General features: G+C 47.3%; 1 protein-coding gene across 2 annotated transcripts in view; it reads right to left on the bottom strand.

The window, feature by feature from the left end:
• Positions 1-12,258: 12,258 nt before the first annotated feature.
• LOC119977701 (kelch-like protein 1) overlaps positions 12,259-25,512 on the bottom strand; it is a 358,199-nt gene continuing 344,945 nt past the window's right edge. For both annotated transcript variants that reach the window (XM_038818882.1, XM_038818883.1), the window contains one exon: positions 12,259-13,067. In XM_038818882.1, coding sequence (XP_038674810.1) covers positions 13,011-13,067 — 57 coding nt within the window. In that variant the 3' untranslated portion in view covers positions 12,259-13,010. The remainder of the gene's footprint in view (positions 13,068-25,512) is intronic.

Below are 25,512 nucleotides of genomic sequence, written 5' to 3'. Positions count from 1 at the left end.
AGGGGTTTTGCAATAGTGAAACATCATAGCGGCTCAATCGCGCTTGAGTCAGATGCTGGGTTTGCTGAGACGTTAGGAGAGCCACGATAGTGTGAAGTATGCACTTGTACTGGCTGGTGAAGGGTTAGATTAGAGGCTGCCTGTGCTAACAAATGGACAGCAGTAAGAATTTGGGTGAAAAGGTCTGTCATACATAGGTCGTGTGCTGGGGCGATAGCCAGGGCGTTTTTCAGGGTAATAAAAGATTGCTTTGCTGAATCAGGTAGATCAAACTTAAGAGGAGCATTTTGAGAGGTGTACGGAGTTAATTCTTTAGTATGCACAGTAACATTAGGAATCCATTGTCTGCAAAAGTTCACTAATCATAAAAAAGCTTGCACCTGCTTGGGCGATGTAGGAAATGGGGTCTGCAATATAGGAGTAATGCGTTCTTGAGTAAGGGAGCGATCAGTAGCACTAATTAGGACATCCAAAAATTTGACCTGTCGTTGGCCTTTATGAACTTTAGCGGGCGGGATCACATATCCCCATAAATGGAGACTGATGAGCAGCTAAAAAGGTGTCACGTTGGTTAGCGATGAAATCAGGGCTGGCAAGGAGTAAGTCATCAACATATTGAATGATGGTGGAGTCACCAGGAGGCGCTAATGTCGCTAACTGGGAGTGCAATGCCTGTGAGAAAAGGGTTGGAGAATGAATGAAACCGTGTGGGAGTCGAGTCCAAGTGTATTGCGTCTTCTTAAATGTAAAGGCAAATAAATACTGTGATTCAGGGGCGAGGGGTATAGCAAAAAAGGCATGTTGCAAATCAACAAGGGTAAAAATAGTCGCTTCCGGTGGGACATTGCTAAGGATTGTCGCTGGATTTGGGACAATGGGATGTAAGGGTTCAACTATCTGATTAATAAGCCGGAGGTCTTGGACTAAACGCTATTCGGATGGTCTTCCTATCTTAGGAACTGGAAGAATCGGGGTGTTACAGGGCGATTGGCATGGTATCAAAATTCCCTGTTGAAGGAACGATTGAATCATGACCGAGACTCCTTTTTCAGCCTCGGGCCGCAAAGGGTACTGTGAAATAGAGGGTAAGGGCATATCAGGTTTGACTCTAATAACAACGGGAGGGACATTAGTGAGACCAACTTCGTGTTTGGAGGCTGCCCATAAATCTGCGGGTAGTTCAGGAGTCGTAGATTGGGTTGAATGATGATGGTGCAGTATGCCAATGTGGACAAATGGGCGTTTAAAATATTCTAAAGTGCCTGCGGGTAGGGTTTGACTATCATTAAGGAAAGGATCAGCTTGTCCTCGTAGTGCAGCTGCCAGAAATCCCAAGGACTTGGCACTGTAGCCTTCGTTGACAGAAAGGGTCACATGGGGTGATACAAGTCTCGACTGATGCCATAGGCTGTGGGGTAAATCGACAAGAAAGGCAGACCCTTTTTTTGTCTTGGTAAATGCTCTCCAAATCGGGCGAGGTTACTGTATGATCGTAGCAAAGAGTGACATGTGGATTGGGAATATCTAAGGGAGGTGAAAAATGTGACGGATCAAAATCAATCGACCACCACTGTGGGGTAGTGAATAGGGGTAAATTTCGAAGATGGGCCTGCGGGATAGGTGATATAGTAATGCGGTTATCAAGGCTTGGGTCACTATATTCTCTCATCTGGACTCTATCGGGTGTTTTAAACAGTGGTACTCAGGGTTAACGTTAGCTGCCAGCATAGAACACAGAGCAATCAGGCGCAGGCACAGAAGTTATTAAATTCTGCAGCTGGTGACCTCGTATTTGAGACAGTTCTATAAACATACCATTATCAATGCATGTATTACCGCTCCGAATTTGCAGTGTCTAATCAGCAACTTTCTAATCAAGGTGGATAGCCTAACTTGGTTCTTTTCCATATGCGCATTCCGTTTTCAAGACTTGTCAATTCTATACTCAATTTTAATTCTTTATCCTGCCAGCTGGCTAACAAGGAAGCATCCTTCAATTTTGGACAATATTCCCTCCATAGAGCAACTAACTTTTTAGCAGTTGACGCCCTATTATTTTCCTAAATCACTTGTTGAGCTTCTATTACTGTTGATAGGTCTTTAGTTGTTCACACAGCGTTTGCAGTACGCTGCCATTTTAAAAAGTTGTATCTAAAGTTTTACCCATTGCCCACTTTGTCTGATGCCAGATGGTCCTTCCGATTACAATTTTAACAATTGATTAAGGAAATTATGTGTGTGATGTTTTATGTCAGGGTCCGCACGCTTTTTGCCCTGTTTATGTGTTATTAAGCAGAGTTATCCGCATCTGCAGGAGATTATAATTTAAATCACGGAGTAATCGCGCTCCATGCAAACCAATTAACAGCTCGAAGGTGACACTGTAAAGATCCTATGCCACCCGCCTTACAAAGTTAACGGGAACCTTTTATCGCGAAGGTTTCAAGTAATAACAAGGACCATGTTGGCATCGATATCTCTTTACCTCTTTCAAATCATCACAGCTTGAAACATAATTTTTAAAGTCAAAGTCTGAAAAATGAAATATGAATTCTTTCCCTCTCTCTCTTATCTATCTCTCTCCCTCTCTACATAACTCTGTCTGTCTTTGGAACTCTTGTTGCTCTTTCTCTTTATCTGTCTACCTCTCCATCTCTGCCTCTCCCTGACTCGCTCTCTTTCGCTCTCTCTAACAGTTCCTGTCTCTTGTCGCTGGCTCTCTCTCTCTTCTTCAATCTCTTCCTCTGTCTCTCTTTCTCTCTCTTGGATTCAGCCCTTGTCCTTGCGGACAAATTTTGAACAAAAACATTTTTCATTCTCTTTCGAAAGCTTTATCTGTGTTATTCCATTTAAGTCAATTTGCACTGATTAATTTTAGAGGCATTAGCTGTTCTCTGAGAAGTATTTCTTTTGTCAATTCAGAAAAGACCAACTGTCTGCTGAAATGGTTAATGTTTCCTGCAGAATCTAAGGGGCGGAGAACTTGGCGTGATGCCATTTACGTCTTTTCACGCAATCTAAAAACTTATTCATATTTCAGTTTCTCTTATTTGTAAAGTTACTTTCTTTTAAACTGATATAGTGTGAACTGAACAACTTTGGAACATTTTGGGAAGCTTGGGAACATTTGCAAGAGGAAATATGAATGTTTTGCCAATAGTTTAAAAACAATTCGAGTACGCATTTTGTTGTCCTTCAGAAGAACCACTTGTTATCATAATAAGGCCAGTACAACATTCCAAGCAGTAGATAGTTAACATCATCTGATCATCTAAATTTCATGCAAAAGAAATGTTAAAATCCAGTCATTATTGCCAGCATGCTTCTAAATTGGTAACTTATTAACTTCACTTCTAAAATGTCCTTATTGTGGATCTTTTAATCAACATCTTTTAGTCAATTATCATGTTTTCCGTAGAGAAGGGTTGTTCGATATTTACGGCTTGCGTCTGTGACCGAGTGCGTGTCGCTAAGGGGGATACGTTAGCAGGAGTTTCATTGGTAATGGGATCAAAAGTGGGAGTCAGGACTTAGGACAGTGGAATTGCAAGATCGGGGAGCACAAAATGAGGGTGGGGTCCAGGGTTCAAATTCTCCTCGTCTTCCGTATCGCTTGAATAGGGGAACATCGGCATGCCAGAGCAACTGGGAGGATCCTCCTTTCCTATAATCTGATTGGCCAGTCCTACTTTTCTGCCGGCAGGAGATTTGTTATTGCCGAATTGCTTTTTATCATTTTGACTGTTTTCTATCCCAAAGCTCACATTACAATTTTAAAGTCTCCCAATTTTTCGCTTTACCGTTCACACACTCATTAATATCTCTTTCGCGGGCTTTATCTCTCCAACTCATTGTGATTGTTCGTTGCGTTAAGTGGACTGTTTTTTTTTTCCACTGTAAAATTAAACAATTTGAAACCGGCATATTTTTTCCTCCAGATTGCTTTTTTTTTCTGCATCAATGTTATTGTCAAAGTTCCAAGATCCCTGTGTTACCTAGTGGCCAGATATCGTTACCTAATTTATTGTTTAAAGCAGCGCTGCAGCCAATCTTCGAATATTACGTTCTTGAGAAGGGGTTTCTAAACACATGAAAAATAGAGGGGAATTGCCCCTAGCTTTGTCTAAAGTTTGTCGCATAATGTCAGTAAAATGTGCCCCAGGCAAAAAAACCGCTCAAACAAAATTTCTGGTACCAAATCAAATTGGAGGGTCCTTGACCCCAAAACTTTACTGACAGGTCCCTGACCCGAAAAAATTATTGACAGGGTCCCTGACCCCAAAACTTATTGACAGGGTCCCTGACCCCAAAACTTAATCAAAGGGTCCCTGACCCAAATTTATTGACAGCCTGTATAAATCTGATGCGGATGAAAAACGAGATCAACAAGGTCCCTGACCTGCGGCTAATTACACAAAAAAAATGTACTCACAGTCAAATTTAGATTCGAGAACCGTCACCTGTTTAGTTACTTCCGTCAGGGATGAGGGGTCGCAGCACAGATCCGAGAGAGAGAGAGAGACCAAGGTCAATCTTACCTTGTGCCGGCGTCTGTCTCTTTACTCCGGTCATGGCTTTGATCACTTTTTCTCAGTCCCTCATGGAAGCTCACTTCAGGATATTGGATTTTTTCTCGCAGCGCCAAATGTTGTATTTTATATTTTCCCCGCGTCTTGACTGTGATAGAGAAACTCAAACAGCATTCATTAGGTAAGCAAAACTGAACTTTATTCACTAATTAGAACTGCTAGCAGAAATTGGCTGATACTTGGAAAGTCGGAAGGCAGTCAATTACAAACTGCGGAGTCCGTCCCAAGTCTGCGATAGTACAGAAAAGAAGGCGATTCTTATACATTATAGGATCAAGATAACATGAATACAGCTTGGTCAGGAATTTGATTGAAAGTAAAACATAAGTAATAATCGTTACAATGGCGTCACCTTCTGACCTTTAGGGGACTGGAGTCTCATATCATTATCTTGTCTTTGTTTTAAGAAAGGGAAGAAGTTGTTTACATACAGGCAGAGACTGTTGTTCAGCTTGTTATTTATTGAGACTGCTTCTCGGTTGATGACGAACATTTTGTATTTTGTATCTGTGTCTTAGGTTAAATTCAATTGTACCAAGAAGACTTGACTAGTTTTCCCATCATGCCATTATTTGCTTCACACAATACCGCACTCTGACTCGTAATCCAGAGACCCAGGCTAATGATCTGGGGACGCGGGTTCAAAGCCCACCAAGGCAGCCGCTGGAATTTAAATTCAATTAATAAATCTCGAATTATCGTTTCAGTCATGGTAACCATGACAACTATCATGGTTTATTGAAAGAACCCACAAGGGAGGAAATCTGCCGTCCTTACCTGGTCTGGCCTACATGTGACTCCAGATCCACAACAATGCGGTTGACTCTGAACTGCCTTCTGAAATGGCCCAGCATGCCACTCAGTTCAAGGGCAATTAGGGGTGGGTAACAAATGCTGATCTTGCCAGCGATACCCCCACCCCATGAAAAAGTAAAGAAATTCAGGGTCCTATGGAAACTGTGCCTGTGTGCACAGAAAGAATTTCAATGGAGTAACTCAGGAAAAGCTGTTATCCAGTGGCTGGGGGTGGGGGGGTGGGGGGGTGGGGGGGGTGGGGGGGTGGGGGGGGGGGGGGGGGGGGGTGCTGTCAGTAAGCATAGGGTGAAGATTTAAGATAATTGATAAAAGGGCCATTTGTTTTAACGCAGAAAGTTCTGATGAACTGAAATGCAAAATGGCCAAAAAGATGCTGGAAGCAAATTTGATTGTGTCTTGCAAAAGGGAATTTGACAAATCCGAACCGACAGAGTAATTAAAGAGGAGTGCATAACAGTGAACTATCTGGATAACTCCTTCAAAGCGACAGCAAAGGCCGGATGGACCGAATGGTGACCTGCAGGATGGTATTGTGATTCAGTGAAGGGCGGCAACTCTGGGGAGACCAGAACTAGGGGTTACTATTTGAGGATAAGGGGTCAACCTTTTAGGACTGAGGTGAGGAGAAATTTCTTCACCCAGAGAGTGGTGAACCTGTGGAATTCACTGCCACAGAAAGTAGTTGAGGTGAAAACATCATGTTATTTCAACAAGTAATTAGATATCGCGCTTGGGGCTAAAGGGATCAAGGGATGGGGGGGAAAGCAGGATCAGGGTATTGAACTTTTTAAAAATAAATTTAGAGTACCCAATTCATTTTTTCAAATCAAGGGACAATTTAGCGTGGCCAATCCACCTACCCTGCACATCTTTGGGTTGCGAAACCCACGCAAACATGGGGAGAATGTGCAAACTCCACACAGACAGTGACCCAGAGCTGAGATCGAACCTGGGACCTCGGCGGCGTGAGGCTGCAGGGCTAACCCACTGCGCCACCGTGCTGCCTTAGAGTATTGAACTTGATGATCAGCCACGATCGTAATGAATGGTGGAGCAGGCTCGAAGGGCCGAATGGCCTCCTCCTGCTTCTATTTGCTATGTTTCTACCCTGTGCTGATAACTAGCCAGGGAGTCCTGCTGGGAACTTGGTATTCCTGGATGCCTTTTAAGAATGGGATCAGGCCACATTGATGCCGACCATTGCCTGATGGAACTCACTACTTAATGGAAACTCATACAGCAAAAGAAACTGCTTAAGAGATGTACTGGAGAGTTACAGTACAGATGTACTGGCGCGGAGGTAAGTTAAACCCCGGGGAGCGGAGGGGGACATGTCCGGGCAGCGCTCTAGAACTGCCTCAGGGACAGGTTGATAACCTGTGCCAAGGGTCTGAGTCAGGGGCTAGCCCTAACGGGAGCCCATGAGTGGAGGTGGGGGGGGGGGGGGGGGGGGGGGTTCATTCATGTGCAGTGAGGAGGAGCAGAGACCGGGTGCTGAGGGGGTGTAGTGAGTGCTGGTGATGAATGTCGGGGGGGGGGGGGGAATGTCAACGATGTTTGTTGGTGGAGGGGTGGGAGGCGTGGAATTCCGGCGATGATTGTCAGTGGGGGTGGGTGGGTGGGTGGCGGGATAGCCTCCGATACCTCTATGGTGAGGGCCTGGGGCCGTTACCATTCTGGGCACCCTTTAAAGATTACTCTGTGGAGCAGATTGGCTGCCCCATCGGACCTGACCCCGCCAGAGTAACGGCGTAAACCCCGCCCACTCATTTATTTTCTTTATAGCGGCGCAAGATATGGAGGGAAAACTGGTCGGTGCAACTGGCAAGTTACACGCCAATTTTCAGACTGAGCCTGGCAGTATTAGATTCCGCCCAGTATTAGAATCAGGATTTTCAAATTATCCGGAAACAACTAAATTAATGACTAATTTTTATCTGTCATTGGACAGAAATTACACAAATAATTTTTAAATAAATACTTTTAAATGAATAAGTGCACCTACAGCTGAGACAAAATACATTTTTAAAAATAGCAATAGATTAACCATTTATATTGGTTGACATGGTGACCCCAAGGCTGTGCTCTGACATGCCGCTGAGCATTTATGTCACATTCTACACGGTGAAACGCCACCTTTACAAATAACACCTCAACATCTTTATTTCAATCGTCTATGATCCATTTTGAACTTAAACTGTCCTGAGGCATGGGGAAACGATTAATCTGGCCAGAAGAACTCCAGAAACAATATCGGACAGATTCAGAGCCATCGGCGTGAAGTGTGAACGAGCAGTCCAAAATTACTATCATAGAAGTCACAGTGGGAAATTTCAAAATGATGAGTCGTGTGTGCAGTAGAATGTGTATTACCTGGTCGAGCACAAGCTGAACTTGGATCTCCCAGACCCACAAATAAATTTAGTTATTTTTCCATAAGTCACCGCTAAAAGTCCAAGATATAATAGGGATCCTAGATCATTATAATAATTCAATTATATCAAAGGAATTATCATTGTTGATTAAATGTTATTCTAATTGACTAATTGTTCCAAACACCTCTTGTTGAGTTTGATCACCAATGATTGGCAAGTCAATCTGGCTCATTAAGTAAAATCTTTCTCCCAGGTCAGATGGTGTGGGTGCAACCCCCTTCCCTGGATTTATCCTCCTGCTTCAGATGGAGCACTGTAGGAGTGCTGCATTATTGCAAATCCTGTCCTGGTGCACGTTGAAGTGTTGTCTGTCTCCATAAAAAGAGAGCATGTGGTGATGCATCTCACACTATTTGTTTGACGAGCTGCTATTTTATTAATTGAAGAATTTGAATTGATCTAGCGCCTTTCACTGTCTCAAAGAATCGTGGAATCCCTACAGTGCAAGAGGAGGCCATTCAACCCAGCAGGTCTGCACAGACCATCTGAAAGATCACTCCACCCAAGCACCCTGCCCTACCCCTGGAACCCCATCTAAACTGCACATCCCTGCACACGAAGGGGTCATTTATCACGGCCAATCGACCTACATTGCATATCTTTGGACTGTGGGAAGAAAATGGAGCACCCGGAGGAAACCCATGCAGTCGCAGAGAGAACGTACAAACTCCACACAGTCCACAGACTCCACAAACTCCACAGACAGTCACCCAAGGTCGGAATCAAACCCTGGTCCCTGGAGCTGAGAGGCAGCAGTGCTAACCACATTGCCACAGCCAATTAAGTACTTTTGGAGGAAATGCAGCCACCAACGTGCACACAGCGAGCTTCCCCCAAACAGCAATGCGATAATGACAAGATAATCTGTTTTTGTGCTGTTGATTGAGGGATAAATATCAGTCCAGGTATTTGATCTACCTGCTGTTCATCTCCAAAACAATAGGATCCTTAAGGGGCTGCTTTAGCACAACGGGCTAAAGAGTTGGCTTGTAAAGCAGAACAAGGCCAGTTGTGCGAGTTCAATTCCTGTACCGGCCTCCCCGAACGCGACTAGGGGCTTTTCACAGTAACTTCATTTGAGGGGGCCTCACGGTAGCATGGTGGTTAGCATCAATGCTTCACAGCTCCAGGGTCCCAGGTTCGATTTCCGGCTGGGTCACTGTCTGTGTGGAGTCTGCACGTCCTCCCTGTGTGTGCGTGGGTTTCCTCCGGATGCTCCGGTTTCCTCACACAGTCCAAAGATGTGCGGGTTAGGTGGATTGGCCATGCTAAATTGCCCGTAGTGTAAGGTTAATGGGGGGATTGTTGGGTTCCGGGTATACGGGTTACGTGGGTTTAAGTAGAGTGATCATTGCTCGGCACAACATCGAGGGCCGAAGGGCCTGGTCTGTGCTGTACTGTTCTATGTTCTATATCGGTTATCAGAGATCAGGGTTGGGTTTTTAATCTGCATTCAGGGGGACTAGTTCCCGGTCCTGACCCCGCTCACGTGATTTAGAAGGGTGCCATTCTCCGCCCCCCCATGCTGGTTGGGAGAATAGCGGGAGGGCCTCCCGACATTTTTTGCGCCCTCCCGCTATTCTCCCCCCCCCCCTCCCCTTGCCTGACCCATGACACGAATCGCCTTTACGCCCGTTTTTTCACGGCAGCAAACACACCTGCTTGCTGCCGTCGTAAAAACGGGTGCTGGATGCCCGTTTGGGGCATCCAGAGGCCTGTTTGGGGTGGGAGCACCACCGTCGTGCTCGGGAGGGGACAGGCCCGCGATCGGTACCCACCGATCGTCTGGCCTGCGTCCAAAAGGGACGCAATATTTCCCCTCTGCCGCCCGACAAGATCAAGCTGCCACATCTTGGGCGGCGGTGGAGAAATGCGGAACCGCGCATGCGCGGGTTCCGTCAATGGCGTGATGACGTCACCTGCGCATGCGCGGCTGACGTCATACAGACGCCAGCCATGCGTCATCTTGGCGCGCGGCCTTAACGACAGTCGTTAAGGCCGCGACGTCGTGATTCCCGGGGTCCCGCTCCTAGCCCCGATGGGGGGGGGGGGGGGGGGGGGAGAATCGGGTCCTGGGAACGGGCGTGAAGGCTGCCGTGAAACACAGCCAGTTTCACGGCAGCCTTTACGACTCTCCGCATTTGCGGAGAATCTCGCCCAGGGAGAATAGAGAGACAAAGGGAGAATAGAATAGAATGTGAACGAGCAAAATACATAAAAAAATGGACTGTGATTTTTAAAGCTTCAGCCAATTAATGGCCAGCGAGTGGGTTTACTGTCTGAACAGGGATGGTGGGAGGGTTTCTGAAACTGGAGGACCAATGGAAGACCCTCCTGAACTCAGTAAACGGCAGCCCCAGCAATCAAAGTGGGAGTGGCCAATATGAGGGCGCAGAAGTAAAGTTACTTTTACTTTTTGAAATGACATAGCTGACTGGCCGTGATCCTGGAGCGGTAAACTCTCGTTCCAAGGCCAGCAAGGTGACCATGTTCAGACCAACGTGGGCTGCCCACATTGCTGATTGGAAATCCTGCACCTTGCTGGTAGGCAGCTGATCCAAATCTGAACCAACCTCTTTTGAAATGGCTGAACATCGGGAGCGTGGCGCTAGGAGCCAGCACGGAGGTCGATGGCGCCAGATTGCACGGGCAGCTGCCCCGATCTGGAATCTCACCTATTTTAAATATGCAGCCCCATGTTTCAGTCAGGGCGTCCTTTTTGTAGTGCAGACATCTCACACATTACTGCTCACTGGGTTTCAGCAGGAGAATTCTCCCTGAACACAATGGGCAGCTATGCCCTCTGCTGAGAGCTATTGGGTGGGATTCTCCATTGCCCGACACCGAAATAATATTCGGTGATTGGGCAGAGAATCCCCATTTGCGAACCGAATCGGGGCCAGCGCCGTTTTTCGGATGTTCCACCCCCTCCAAATCGGCGACATCAAGGAGTGCGGCGAAAGCCATTGCAACGGCATCAGCGCGTGGCTTTGAGGCCCTGTCCCGATGCTCCGCCTATGATGGGCCGAGTTCATGACCATGCAGGTCACGAGTTTTCGTAAACCCGGAGTGGCAGCTGCGGACTGCGTCCAGCGCCGACGCAGTCGGGGGTATGCCTGCTGCTGGGAGTGGAGGGCTTCAGAGAGGGCTGGGGTGACTGGTGGGGAGTGGTCTGGGGGGGGGGGGGGTCCAGGGGGATACTACTTGGCAGGCCGGGTCCGTGCACAGCCGGCACCATGCTGTATGGCGTAGCCGCAACAGGTCATCTCTGTGCGCATACGCGGCCATGGACCCGGCAATTCTCCAGCTGTTTATGTCGGGAACGCCGGGACTTTTACCCGGCACCGCTGCCCGCCCCCCCACCGGGCGGAGCATCGATGCAGGGGCGGCGCCGACGTTTTCACTGTGAAACGAGACACTTCCTCCGTACATAACCTCAAAATCGGAGAATCCAAACCATTATCTCCATCTCCCTCCTCACACTTCCAGCAGCTTGTCCTGCTCTACGTGACCTCCGTCCATTCTCCAAGTCAACATCTGCCACAACACTCCCTGCAGACTTTTACAACTTTAACCAACGGCAGAAAGTATGTGCCATTTGTAGAATCGTAGCCACAGCTTAAACTAATCAATCAAAATCTACCGTGTAAGTAACGATGGTGGGGAGGAGAGAGGTTCTTCCTGCTGCTGATGAACACATGTTCTGCTCTGTAAGTTTAAGAGAGAACGTTGGGAGAAGCATGGCTCCAAAATGGCATTGCTGCTGTTAAGCCAGGAATCTACACTGATTGGCATCCAAAATCGGCTTTCTCTGTATACCTCTCGAGGACATTTACTGCACACACACTGATGCTTTCACCAATATGGCATCCAGTGCAATTCTCCCTACAAATGTGCACACACACCGAGACACCACCTTGGATCTCACATGGGAACATGTAGTGCCGCCAACAATGGGGCAAAACAGCCCCTTTTGTTCCTTGGGGTATCTGTTTAACACCACATCTGAAAGACAGCACCTCCAACAGCGCAGCACTCCTTAAGTACGTTCCTCCTCTAGAGTTTGTGCTCACACCTTTGGAGCAGGACTTGAACCCATGACCTCTAAACTAAGAGGTGAGTGTGCTGCCCACGGCCAAAACTGCATTTGCCCACATAATCATCACAGGGCCTCAAAAACGTAATTCACTGTGTAAAGTTATTAACTTGCTAACGTGTCACTTCAATGCGAGTGATTTGAGAATAACAGTGAATGAGAAGGACATTTACAAACAAATCTCAATTTCACCAAAGGTGTCAGGCGTAGGAAATAAAACAGTGTGGCCACTTTAAGATGGCGTTACTAAAAGTTATCCAGTTTAAAGCAGATGAGGAAAGAATAAAATAATAAGAAACATTCCACCATCATGAGGTTCTAATAAGTTGATCGTTTAATATTATACACCTTGCTTATAATTTAAGTGTGGACGTAATGGTCACTCTCGAGAGAATATGACATGGCATATTGATACCAGAAACACCCAAAGCAAGCTCAGTCTTTCTCTTCTAAAATTGCCGATTCAATTTATCTATACACAGTTATCACAGAGAGCCGAAGTGAAAGATGACATGTGTGTGCTTTCGGTTTCTAGTTACAGAAGCCTCATTTGGAATGTATACTGGACAATTCTTCGTACAAATATTATGTCAGGAGAGGAGGCAATTCCGGAACCAAATTCCAAACATTTTAACTTCTCTATGGCGAACAAATCCATTAAACTCAAATACTGACTTGGCAGTTTACTCTTTAAGTGTTCAGGGTGATGCATTGGACTGTGTAGCAATCCCAAAGTCTTAATTTAAATATATCAATGCTGCCAATAGGCCTTGTCCTCAAAAGAAAAAAGGATTTGTCTTGAATTTCTTCTCCGTTTGGCTCTGTGCTGATTGCTAAGTGTGTCGAGGAGAATTTAGGCTGATCGTTGAATGCTTTTGATTCTTTTCAAGGTCCCCTGGTTTGCTTTAGTTGCCATTTTGATCATCCACAGATACTTCTTCGGAGGAGGCAGATGTGCAGTTGACGCCTGCGCGCAGGCTCCATGGGTTGCGAGCGAGAGTCGGTGATGAAAACGCATGTTAGACACCAGTTCAAAGCAATAGAAGGAAAAGCTTCATGCAATGACTGCAGGCTTCACATTTTGACAACCACAACGCAGGCCCCGGCTCTCCCGATGTTCAGGGAAGCTGCCTGTTGACAGAGAAACCAAAGTCAGTACATTCACAAGACTTTGAACAAAATGGAAATACAGTTCATATGCAATAGCCTCCCGAAACCTTCCTTGTCATGCACTGTTCCTTCTCTTAAGATTGCCGCATGACCGCAACCTGTTATACAGAATGGCTGTGATTGTCCATCTCACCAGCCCCGGTTTACGGCGCGGCGCAGTGCAGCACGCCCCTGCCGGCAGCGGGATTCATGGTTCCCGCAGCCGGCCAATGGGGTTTTCTATTGTGCCCACCCCCACGCCGTCAGAAAAACCCACGGGCGTGGGTGCGCTGCCGACAAAGCGGAGGATCCCGCCGACGGAGAATCCCACAGGATATCTTAACATGACTCCACACCAGTGTACCCTGTCCAAATTGAACGAAAAAAATAAACATTTTATTAATAGTATTTAGCGACTGCTGATTCAAAACAAAACAAGGATTGCTGTTTGGAAGTTAATGTTGGCACGAAAAGTGGAATATTATGGGCGGGTCGGAGAATCGTCGGGGGGGGTTGGGGTTAATCACGCACTGACGCCCGCTGCCGAATTCTCCGGCTCTGGGGTTTTGGCGGGGTGGGAATCGCGCCGCGCCGGTCGGCGGCCGCTGGCAGTGCCCCCCCCCCCCCACCCCCTGGCAATTCTCCAGCCCAGTCAGTGTCTGGCCAGTCTCACCTGCGTAAATCAAACCAGGTCCGTAAAGGCAGGACCTGGCTCTGCGCGCGGCCTGCGGAGTCCTTTGGGGGGGGGGGGGCATCTGGCCCCGGGGGGTGCCCCCACGGTGGCCTGGCCCGCAATCGGGGCCCACCGGTCCGTTGGTGGGCCTGTGCCGTGGGGGCACTCTTTCTCTCCGCGTCGGCCACTGTAACGGTCTGCCATGGCTGGCGCAAAGAAGAAGCCCCCTGCTTATGTGCTACAATCACGCTAGCACACGCTGGCACTCCTGCGCATGCGCCAACTCGCGCTGGCCGGTGGAGGCCCTTTGGCGCCGGTTGATGCGGCCCCGAACACTCCGGCACCGGCCTAATCCACAGAAGTGCAGAGTATTCCGCACCTTCCCGGCGGCCCAACACCAGAGTAGTTCACGCCACTCCCCGGCCCCGGTATGGCCTCCCCCGCCAGTGAGTGGAGAATCCCGCCCCACAGCTTCTGTCCATGACGTTACTGCTTCAAACATTTAAGTGTAAAGTTTGCATTGGAAAACAATAAATACAGAGACACAATGGAACAATGTTTATTTTAAATAAATTTAGAGTACCCAGTTCATTTTTTCCAATTAAGGGGCAATTTAGCGTGGCCAATCCACCTACCCTACACATCTTTGGGTTGTGGGGGCAAAACCCACGCAGACACGGGGAGAATGTGCAAACTCCACACGGACAATGACCCAGAGCCGGGATCGAACCTGGGACCTCGGGGCCGTGAGGCAGCAGTACTAACCACTGCGCCAAGGAACAATGTTTTTTTTTTTGGAAATGTTTCTTATTGAGTTTTCCAAGGAACAATGTTAAGCATACATCCTCCATTATAACAGGCATTGATTTGAAAGCACATATCAAGACATTACTGACTGAGGTTGAGCACAGCTGAAGCCAGTGAAGGCTGGGCTCCAAAACTGACCTATTAAATGTTTATTTTCCCACAGTAACAATGCTCTGCAAACAGCGATCAATGAAGATGTTCAAAGAAGGTACATTCAGTCCATTTGCATGTTCCTCTGCACGTTTGGTACAAACTCCATGCTCTGCTTCGCCATTTATAGCCAAGCCACATTTAAATCTAGTTATCATCACCCGGATGGTAGTTTTAAAAATGATAAAAGTGCAATTTCCTCACAGCATAGTTTTCATCGATCGCGCGTTTGCCTCACTCACTCATGCACTGCTTCTCAGTCTTCAGATGGCAACCAATGTGAAGGGGCCTTCAACCGAGGTCTCCCTTAGGAACCTCAAGACTTTCCCTTGGGTTGACCTGGCAGGGTCAGGGAGTGGGGGTGGAAATGGAGAACCTCTGTCCGGAGCAAGCAATATGATTTCATTCAAAACAAATGAGAAATAACCGCTTCCACCTGATTTTCCTCCCGTATTTTAGGACAGGCAATTGGCAGGGATGTTTATTTTCATTTCATGGCATACGGGTTGCTGGCAAGTTAAGTATTTGTTTCCCATGCGTTTTTGCCCTTAAACGGAGTGATTGCTGGGCCATTTCAGAGGGCAGTTGAGAGTCAATCACATTACTGCGGGTCTGGGGTCACATGTGGGCCAGACCAGATAGGAATGGCAGATATCTTTCCCCGAAAGACACCAGTATCATAGTATCCTCTAATTTACAATGCAGAAAGAGGCTATTTGACCCATCGAGTCTGCACCGGCCCCTGGAAAGAGAAGCCTACCTAAGCCGACAAACGTTTTTTAAAAAATTATGACAGTTGTCAAGGTTACCGTCATGGAGACCAGCATTCGATTCCGGAACTATTAATTGAATTTGTCATGGGAGTGTCCCGTTAAGAAACGTTTTTGTCTTATCGTGGCTTCAGTGATGTCATTGTGTGGGTGGAGCTGGGCTGTGGCTCTGGGAATTGGTTTTACTTTCGCTTTGGTTTGGGGCTGTTGAGTGGCTCCGTGTTTTTTTTTGCTTTAAATTTTCACATTTGGCTGCTGCAGGATCAGAAAGAGAAGTATTTTGACCTGTCTCTCTATTTTAAAGAGTCATTCCAAGGAAGAAAAAAAACAATAATTACAGTTACCTACTGTTTTGGTTAAAGGGTTTTCTGGTTTATGGGCTGTTGTTATTAAATTGAAACAGTTAAGGGGAATTCTTCAAGGTTTATACATAAATTACTGTAGCTGTGTGGGGTATTCATGTTTGTAGTTGATAAAAATGCTTACTGTGTGTGTTAATAAAAAATGTTAACTGAATTTATAGAATAAAGCTTGTTTTTGATTAAGTGATTAAGGCCTCTGTTGAATAACACCTGAAAGACAGGCCGTTATGCTCCTTGTAACTAAAATCTATAAACAGTTGTAGGTCAGGTGAACTCCATGATACACTTTGGAGTTTTCTAAACCTTGGCCCATAACAAATTGGGGGCTTGTGGGGTAAAAGTCTATCTTTCATGATTGGGTTGGCTTAGTGAGCTTATAGACAGTGAGGGGCGAGCATATTTATGTTTGCCTTTCAGATGGTGTATTCCAGTTTAAGTCGGGAGTGTGTTGTGGACAATAGCTCTTTCAGAGGCTCCGAGTGTTTTTAGGGCTGGAGAAGGTCACATGCAGTACCTTACAAACAGAGACTAAAAAAAAAGCTTTCAGACTTGGCAAAAACATTGCAGTTAACATTGCCAGAAAAAATACGAAAAGAAGAGGTAATTGACTGAGACACAGTCAGAATCATTGGAAATGGCAAGAATTGAATGCTTGAAGCATTTGAAATAAAATGGATGAATTAGTTATAGATGTAAAGGGGTATGATAGAGATGGGATTACGGAAGCAAGGCTCTGAGGTGATTAAGCATGGGAACTAAACATTGAGGTGTATTCAGTTTTTCGGAAGGACAGACAGAACGGAAAGGTGGTGGAGTTACATTGTTGATCAAAGAAGATATTGAGACAATATTGAGGAAAGATATTAGCATAGACAATGTGAAATCTATATGGGTTGAGTTAAGAAACATCAAAGGGCACAAAATATTCATAGGGGCGGTAAACAGACAACCAATCTGTAGTGCTAATGTAGGGAATAGCTTGAGAGTGGAAATCAGAGATGAAGGTGATAAAGGAACATCTGTGATTATGGGTGACTTTAATCTGCATATAGATTTGGTGAGTCAAATTAGTCACAGTACAATAGAGGTGGAATTTCTAGAGTGCAAACAGGATGGTTTTCTGGACCAATACATTGAGGAACCAACAAGGGAACAGGCCATCTTGAACGGGTATTGTCCAATGAGAAAGGATTAGTTGGCAATTTAGTTGTGAGAGAACCCTTGGGGATGAGTGACCATAATATGGTGGAATTCTTTATCAAGGTGGATAGTGAGGTAGTTGATTCTGAGACCAGGGTCCTGAATCTCAGTAAAGGTAACTATGACGGTATGAGGCATGTGTTTGCTATGATGGACTGGGAAACATTACTGGAAGGAAGGTCAATAGACAGATTGGAGGGTAGCTAATTTAAGCCCACTATTCAAAAAGGGAGGGAAAGAGAAAACAGGGAACAATAGACCAGTGAGCCTAACGTTGGTAGTAGGTATGTTGCTGGAGTCCATTATCAAGCATTTCAGAGCATTCCAGCATTTGCAAGTATCCAGCATGTCGTGTAATCAGGCAAAGTCAGCATGGATTTATGAAAGGGCAGTCATGCTTGACAAATCTACTGGAATTCTTTGAAGATATAACAAGTAGAGTTTTTTTTAAATAAATTTAGAGTACCCAATTATTTTTTCTAATTAAGGGGCAATTTAGCCTGGCCAATCTACCTATCCTGCACATCTTTGGGTTGTGGGGGTTAAACCCACGCAGACACGGGGAGAATGTGCATAACAAGTAGAGTTGACCAGGCAGAACCAGTCGATGTGGTTTATTTAAACTTTTAGAAGGCTTTTCACAAGGTCTCACCAGCAGATTACAATGTAAAGTTAAAGCACATGGGATTGTGGGTGGTGTCTTGTGATGGATAGAAAGCTAGTTCGCAGACAAAAAGCAAGGGGTTGGAATAAATGGGTCTTTTTCCAATTGGCAGGCAGTGACTACGTGGACCACTGCAGGGATCTGCCAGTTAGGATTATATTCATTGGAGTTTTGAAAAGTGAGAAAGGATCTCACCGAAACTTAGAAAATTCTCACAGGTTGGATTCAGAAAGAATGTTCCCGATGGTGGGGGGTGGTGGGGGAGGGCGGGGGGGGGGGGGGGGGGGGGGGCACTTGTGAGCCCAAGTCAGGATATTGTCCAGGGTTTGCTGCAACTCGACATGGGCGGCTTCAGAATCAGAGGAGTTGTTTCAGTCTGGGCGGCGGGGTGACACAGTGTTTAGCACTGTTGCCTCACAGCACAGGGGACCTGGGTTCAATTTCAGCCCTGGGTTACTCTGTGTGGAGTCTTCACTTTCTCCCCGTGGTCTGTATGGGTTTCCTCCAGGTGCTCCGGTTTCCTCCCACAGTCAAAAAAAGTGCAGGTTAGGGGGATTGGCCAAGCTAAATTACCCCTTCGTGTCCAGGGATGTGCAGTTGGGTAAAGTTACAGGTGGGGGAGCGGGCCGAGGTGGAAAATTCAGCAGGTCTGACAGCATCTTCTCAGAGACTATAGAATTTACAGAATCCTTCCAGTGACCCGGGGGGTCACCCACTTCTTTCGCTTTGTAAACACCCGCAACCTGCCCTACTCCATCGAGGAGGTCAGGACAGTAACTAAGGAATGCCACATCTGCGCGGAGTGCAAGCCGCAATTCTACCGTCCCGGACAAGCGCAACTGATAAAGGCTTCCCGTCCCTTTGAACGCCTCAGCATGGACTTCAAAGGTCCCCTCCCCTCTACCAACCGCAACACGTACTTCCTCAACGTGATTGACGAGTACTCCCGCTTCCCGTTCGGCATCCCCTGCCCCGACATGACCACACCCACCATCATTAAAGCCCTACACACCATTTTCTCCCTGTTCGGATTCCCCGCTTACATTCATAGCGATAGGGGGTCCTCCTTTATGAGTGACGAACTGCATCAATTCCTGCTCAGCAGGGGCATCGCCTCCAGCAGGACGACCAGTTACAAGCCTAGGGATAATGGACAGGTCGAGAGGGAGAACGGTACGGTCTGGAAGACCGTCCTGCTGGCCCTACGGTCCAGAAATCTCCCAGTCTCCCGCTGGGAAGAGGTCCGCCCAGACGCCCTCCATTCAATCTGGTCACTTCTTTGCAGATCCACTAATCAAACGCCTCACGTATGCCTTCTTGTTTTTCCCAGGCAGTCTTCCTCAGGGACCCCGCTCCCGACCTGGCTGGCTACCCCCGGGCCCATCCTGTTCCGGAAACACGTGCGGGTGCACAAGTCAGACCCGTTGGTCGAGAGGATCCAGCTGCTCCATGCGAACCCGCAGTACGCGTATGTGGAGTATCCCGACGGCCGACAGGACACGGTCTCCCTACGGGACCTGGCACCCGCCGGATCCTGGCCACCCCCCCCCCCCACCCCCACCATTCCCAAACGCAACTGCTCCCAGCAGGCGCTCCCCTCCCTGCCCCGGTGACACTGGACAGGATGACCCTCCCCCAGCCTGGCCCTCCGACTAGGGGTACGGACGCAGCTACAAGGACGACCACCACTCCAACGTCTCCAGCGCAGCTCCGCAGGTCGCACAGGACGTCCAAGGCACCCGATCGGCTAATTGAATCTATGTGAACTGTTGATGGACCCTTGTTCTTGCTTGTTCTATCATTTTTTTAGTTCTCAAACCTGTATATAGTCACTGTGTCTTGACTCGACTCTGTAAATAGTTTGCGGGCTAGTGGATAGCCACCGTTGAAGAGGTACCACCCGACATCACTAGTCATACTACCAGTCTCTTATCCACTGGCACGGGCCCCCCCCCTCTCCATGTCCGCATTCCCCGTAAACCCCCCCCCCCCCAGTTCCTTTCTCAACAAGGAGTGAATGTGATAGTATGACTAGGGGTATTACGGTACCTCGGAGTGTGAGCTGCCATTGGTGCAAAGGGCTAGCTGCCCATTGGCCCAGGTATCGTGTGCTTCTTAACCCTATTGGCGACAGGAAGGTAGCTCCGCCTTCGAGGCGGGGTATAAGAACCCGTGTTCTCCCGCAGCCAGGCCATTTCCTGTACGTCTGCTGCCGGGCTCACTTCTTGCTAATTAAAGCCTTTTGTTTTGGACTTCACCTACGTTTCATGTCCATTGATAGTGCATCACCTGTTTTTTGTTTATTTTCATTCATTTAAGTATTTCCCCTGCCTAACACTCCATGGACGGGATTCTCCGATGCCCCGCCGGGTCGGAGAATCGCCGGGGGGGGGGGGGGGGGTGAATCCCGTCACCGCCGGCTGTCGAATTCTCCGGATCCGGAGATTTGGCGGGGGCAGAATCGCGCCACACCAGTCGGCGGCCGCTGGCAGCAGCCCCCTGGTGATTCTCCGGCCTGCGATGGGCCAAGTGGCCGCCCGTTTTTTTTTGCCGCTCCCGCCGGTGTAAATTAGAGTAGGTCCTTACTGGCGGGACCTGGCGGTGTGGGTGGCCTCCGGGGTCCTCGGGAGGGGCGCGGGAGGATCTTGCCCAGGGAGTTGCCCCCACGGTGGCCTGGCCCACGATCGGGACCCATCAATCCACAGGCGGGCCTATGCCGTGGGGGGCACTCTATTCCTCCACGTCGGCTGGTGTGGTCCTCCATGATGGCCGACGCAGAGATGAACCCCTCCCTGCTCATGCACTGGGATGACACCAGCATACGCTGGCGCTCCTGCGCATGCGCCAACTCGTGCCAGCTGGCGTTGGTTGGTGTGGCGCCAAGCCCTTTCCTCTCCGGCCGGCGTGGCGCAAACTACTCCGGCGTCGTCCTAGCCCTGAAGGTGCAGCCCATGCCGAAGAGGTTCACGCCACTTCTCGGCACTGGGACCCCCCGCCCAGGGGATAGGGGAGAATCCCACCCCGTTCCTCAGGGTTGCTCCGTCTGGAATGTGCTAAACCTTAATGTTAAAATTGTTAGCCACTGAACCAATTGGCAGCACAGTAGCATTGTGGATAGCACTTTTGCTTCACAGCTCCAGGGTCCCAGGTTCGATTTCCCGCTGGGTCACTGTCTGTGTGGAGTCTGCACGTTCTCCCCGTGTCTGAATGGGTTTCCTCCGGGTGCTCCGGTTTCCACCCACAGTCCAAAGATGTGCAGGTTAGGTGGATTGGCCATGATAAATTGCCCTTAGTGTCCAAAATTGTCCTTGGTGTTGGGTGGGGTTACTGGGTTATGGGGATGGGGTGGAGGTGTTGACCTTGGGTAGGGTGCTCTTTCCAAGAGTCAGTGCAGACTCAATGGGCCGAATGGCCTCCTTCTGCACTGTAAATTCTATGATGATTCATGGGCAGTAATGCTACATCACTGATTAACCTCACTTGTTCATGGATTCCAAAATTCAAACGAGGAATTCAGTAATTTCTGGCCCAAACCTCGGGCGGGTTTCACCATTCCTCGATGCCGATTTTGTAATCGGCGATCGGGCGAAGAATCCGTTCGGATGCCGAAATCAGGGGGCGGCACCTGTTTGACGCAGCTTTTGTATCTTCCGCCCCCTGCAAATTGGCATCATAACGTCGCCCGGCGCACGTCTTTCAGATGGTGTTAGCGCGTCACCTGAGAGCCCATGCTCCACCCCCGATGGGCCGAGTTGCTAACCGCGTAGTTGACATGCGCTCTCAGTGGCCGGGAACCTGGCGTGGCGGCTGCAGACTTTGTCCAGCGCTGCCACAATCGGGCGGGAGCCAAGCTGCTGGCTGTGGGGGGGTGGGTTTCCATGAGGGCTGGGTGGCAATGTGGGGCGTGGCAAAGAAGTGGCCTGGGTGTGGCCGGGGGGGGGGGCACTATCTATCAAGACCGTTCCCCGCAGGGCCGGCGCCATGTTTTACACCGCGACCAGTGCAGGTCATCGCGGCCACAGACCCAGCCATTCGTCAGCTGTTTTTATCGTGGGAGGTGGGGGTTTTACGCGGCACGGCTGCTCACCCCTCACCACTCGCGCCGATTTTTATGACACAAAACACCACAGATCCTCCACACTTAGGCTCAAAAACGATGAATCCAGCCCCTTATTTCCCTCTCACATTTACAGAAAATGCTGGATAAACTCAGCAGCTTCTGTGGAGAGAGAAACAAAAAGTTTAGGGGAGGGATTCTCCGCTCTCCCAGCCCAATGTTACTGGGCAGCGCGCCATTCGCTGCCCGCGAGATTCTCTACTCGCGCCGCTTGTCAATGAGATTTCCCATTGGGCGGGGTGCTTGCTGGCGGGAACAGAGAATCCCAATGGCCGGAGAATTCCAGACAACTTTTCGAGTCAGTATGACTTCTTCAAAAGCCGAACAAGAGACCTAGCGATTTGGAACGCTAATTCTGTTTCTCTCTCCACTGATGGTACCAGACCTGCTGATTCCTTTTCCCAACATTTTCTGTATTTATTTCAAATTTCCAGCATCCACAATATTCTGGTTTTATTCTAATTTACATAGTACTTTCTAAAGTTGGTCTAGACTTGGAATTTCAATGATTTCAATTAACAAGTTACAGCATAAATATCAAAAACATATCTCATCCTTCCCCTGTTGTGCTGACATTTTTTTGTACTGAATTTCTGCTTTTGAGGGAGTTGGGGTTGGAACTTTAAGCACTCCCACGTCAGAGGCAGAACAATTAGATGCAGAGTAATGTTTGCCCTGATGCCAATTAAGAACAGCAACCCTTTCTGCATCAAGGTGATATTTCCCATTCCTGACGTCAACCATTGTATCGATTGGCTGGGTGACATTTCCAATTACTGCTGAATTAAGGGCAATATTCTGCTGTGCCAGCTTCTGCTGAGCACAGGTTGGAGGGTTTGAGCTGAGGCATTTAATAATTAAAAGTGGCAGTGCGCAAATAAATAGTTGTAATAGATAATTAGATATTCTATCCAGAACAAGCTAACAAATCAGATTACCTCCTATCAGGAGAACCTGATCGACGGTGATTTAAATACATCAGCACCTGTGAATGTGTGCCCATAAATTAATGACCTCATTATCCTTGACTAAATAATTGACTTCAACTAAAATGGAACAAATGGCCTGTTTTTGATTAAGGACTAATTGAGAGAGATGGCTTTAAATAAAGAAGGCAAGATTTTGCAACCTACTTCCTGGAAATAAAAATGGCTGGTGCAAACCATGTCAACATTAAAAATGATTGCAGGGAGTCACAGCAAGAAACTGTGCTATTTACCTTCCTGGCGGTGTGGGGTGGCTTCAATTGGAAATCCCATTGGCAAGTACTGGGAGTAGAGAATCCCGTTGTCAATGAATGGCGCGCCGCCAAGGAACATGCGACCAGGGAATCGGAGAATTCAGACCAAGATCTCCACATGTAATTTAGCTAGTGTGAGGGAATCTATGTTTTTGTCTGTGTGTTTTTGTAAGTTAGCGCCTGTGAATTGGGAGGTGATGTCCAGATGGTGGGCAGGGGGAAGGGGTGACCCTTGGTTGACTGGCGGTTGTAAAATTTAAGATACAGAATGCACTGAGTTGATACATCTGAACCTGCCTCAGGGCACAAGTAGAATCCTGTTGGGAGATATTAAGAGAACACACAGATCAGTTCAAGCAGTAGAGGGGACTGTGGTGCGCAGGGGCTGCTCAGGTGAGTCCAGAAGGAGGCAACAGAAGAGAGGGGGGGGATTGGGGCTGAGAGTAGCCCCAGGCAGTTACCAGCCTACCTGAATTGGAGGGAACTGCAGACATGGGCTCTGTGAAGCTGGCTGTTTGAGAAAATCAATAACCCCTGAGCAGTGGAGTTCTGTTCAGGGTAACTAAATGCCTGGGTTGAGCCTTATGAATACAGTGGGACACATGCTCAGGAGAAGAGATTAAGTAACTGGGAGGCTAGGTGGATTGGCCACGCTAAATTGCCCCTTAATTGGGAAAAAAGAAAATGAATTGTGTACTCTAAATTTATTTACAAAAAATACTTCTAATGGGTAGCAGTCACTGTCGACGTCGCCAACATTCCCACACATTTGTTGTTCAGACGATTTATTCGACACTAAAGCAGCTGCTTAATTTGATACATCCCTCTTCAGAATACAAAATAGTGAAGTATTTTGATTTTTAAGTAAACTGGTGGGAATATTCCCTAATTAATTTTATTGAGCCACAAATGGGTGGCCATATTTTCCAAACCTCTGCCATCCTGCTTTGCAGTACCTTGCCATTACTCTTAGTCATGAGCATTTACAATCTGCAAATTTCATTTGTATGAATATCTAGGTCAACGTTTTTACTCCCTCCCAGTGTAATTATACAAATTGAAAGTAATTTGAACTCGAAGAGTTGATTCTACACTGTACTGTTTATTTATATGTTGAATCTATCAGTGGCCTGCTGTTCCATGACATGACTAACCCTACCCTCTCCGTCACAATACACCCTCTTCCCTATTTACCTAATTATGCTTTTCCTCCCGAAAGCCAATAATTAATAGTACAAGTCACCAGCTAACAATGTTTCAGAAATGTGAAAATCTCTAGTTTTTACTTAACCCTGTTTGTGCAAACATTTGTCATCTATTGGTCTTCAGAACCTGATCATTGTCTCAGGTCCGTTTTAAGCTATTGTTCCTGGCATCTGTGAAGGCATTGGAGAGAGTACAGAAAAAATTCAAGAGAATGGTTCCCAGGGTGGGGAGCTTCAGTCATGCAGATAGACTGGAGAAGTTGGGACTGTTACCCTTGGAGAAAAGAAGGCACAATCTCAGACTAAAGGGACGATCCTTTAAAACTGAGATGAGGAGGAATTTCTTCAGTGGCGAATCTGTGCAACTCTTTGTCGAAGAAGGCTGTGGAGACCAAATCACTGAGTGTTTTTAAGACCGAGATAGATAGGTTCTTGATTAATAAGTGGATCAGGGTTTATGGGGAGAAGGCAGGAGAATGGGGACGAGAAACGTATCAGCCATGATTGAATGGTGGAGCAGACTCGATGGACCTAGTGGTCTAATTCTGCTCCTATGTCTTGTGGTCTTATGGTCTTATAAGGATGAGAGGAGATTTGATACTGGTATTCAAGATAATGAGAGGTCTGGAAAGAGTAAATAGAGAGAAACTACTCCTACCCATGAATGGATGGAGGACGAGAGGTGACAGATTTAAAAGTAATTAGCAAAAGAAGCAAAAACAATGCGTGATACGTGAGGGAACATTTTCATGCAGCGAGTGGTTCAACGTTTGGAGCGCACTGTTTGTGAGTGTGGTGGAGGCAAGTTTACTAGAGGCATTTACAAAGGAATTAGATTGTTATCTGAAAAGGAAGTACGTGTAGTTACAGGGAGAAAGCAAGAGAATAGGACAAAATGGATTGTTCATTCAGAGGGCAGGTACAAAGGTGATGGGTCCAATGGCCTCCTGCACTGTAGCAATTCTGTGATTAGATACTAGTTTCTGTTAAAACTGAGCAGTTGTAAGATATGTGAAATAGAATGTAATTTTTTTGAACTATTTAACAAATGAATTCTGTGGCTTAAAAGAAAATGTCTGTCAACCTATTTGTACCAAGTATACTTCCAGTCTTTAAATAATAAGAAAGGTGAATGATCTTCCCCAATCAAAATACATTCAATCAAATTCAGATTTAGGAAGATTATTCAGTACTTACCAGCACCGCAAATTTTTAAATGTAACTTTATAATAATTAGTG

The sequence above is a fragment of the Scyliorhinus canicula genome, chromosome 14, assembly GCF_902713615.1.
Source record: "Scyliorhinus canicula chromosome 14, sScyCan1.1, whole genome shotgun sequence".
Taxonomy (NCBI): Eukaryota; Metazoa; Chordata; class Chondrichthyes; order Carcharhiniformes; family Scyliorhinidae; genus Scyliorhinus; species Scyliorhinus canicula.
Note: the sequence above shows the minus strand (reverse complement) of the source record. Positions and strands in the feature narration are given on the sequence as shown.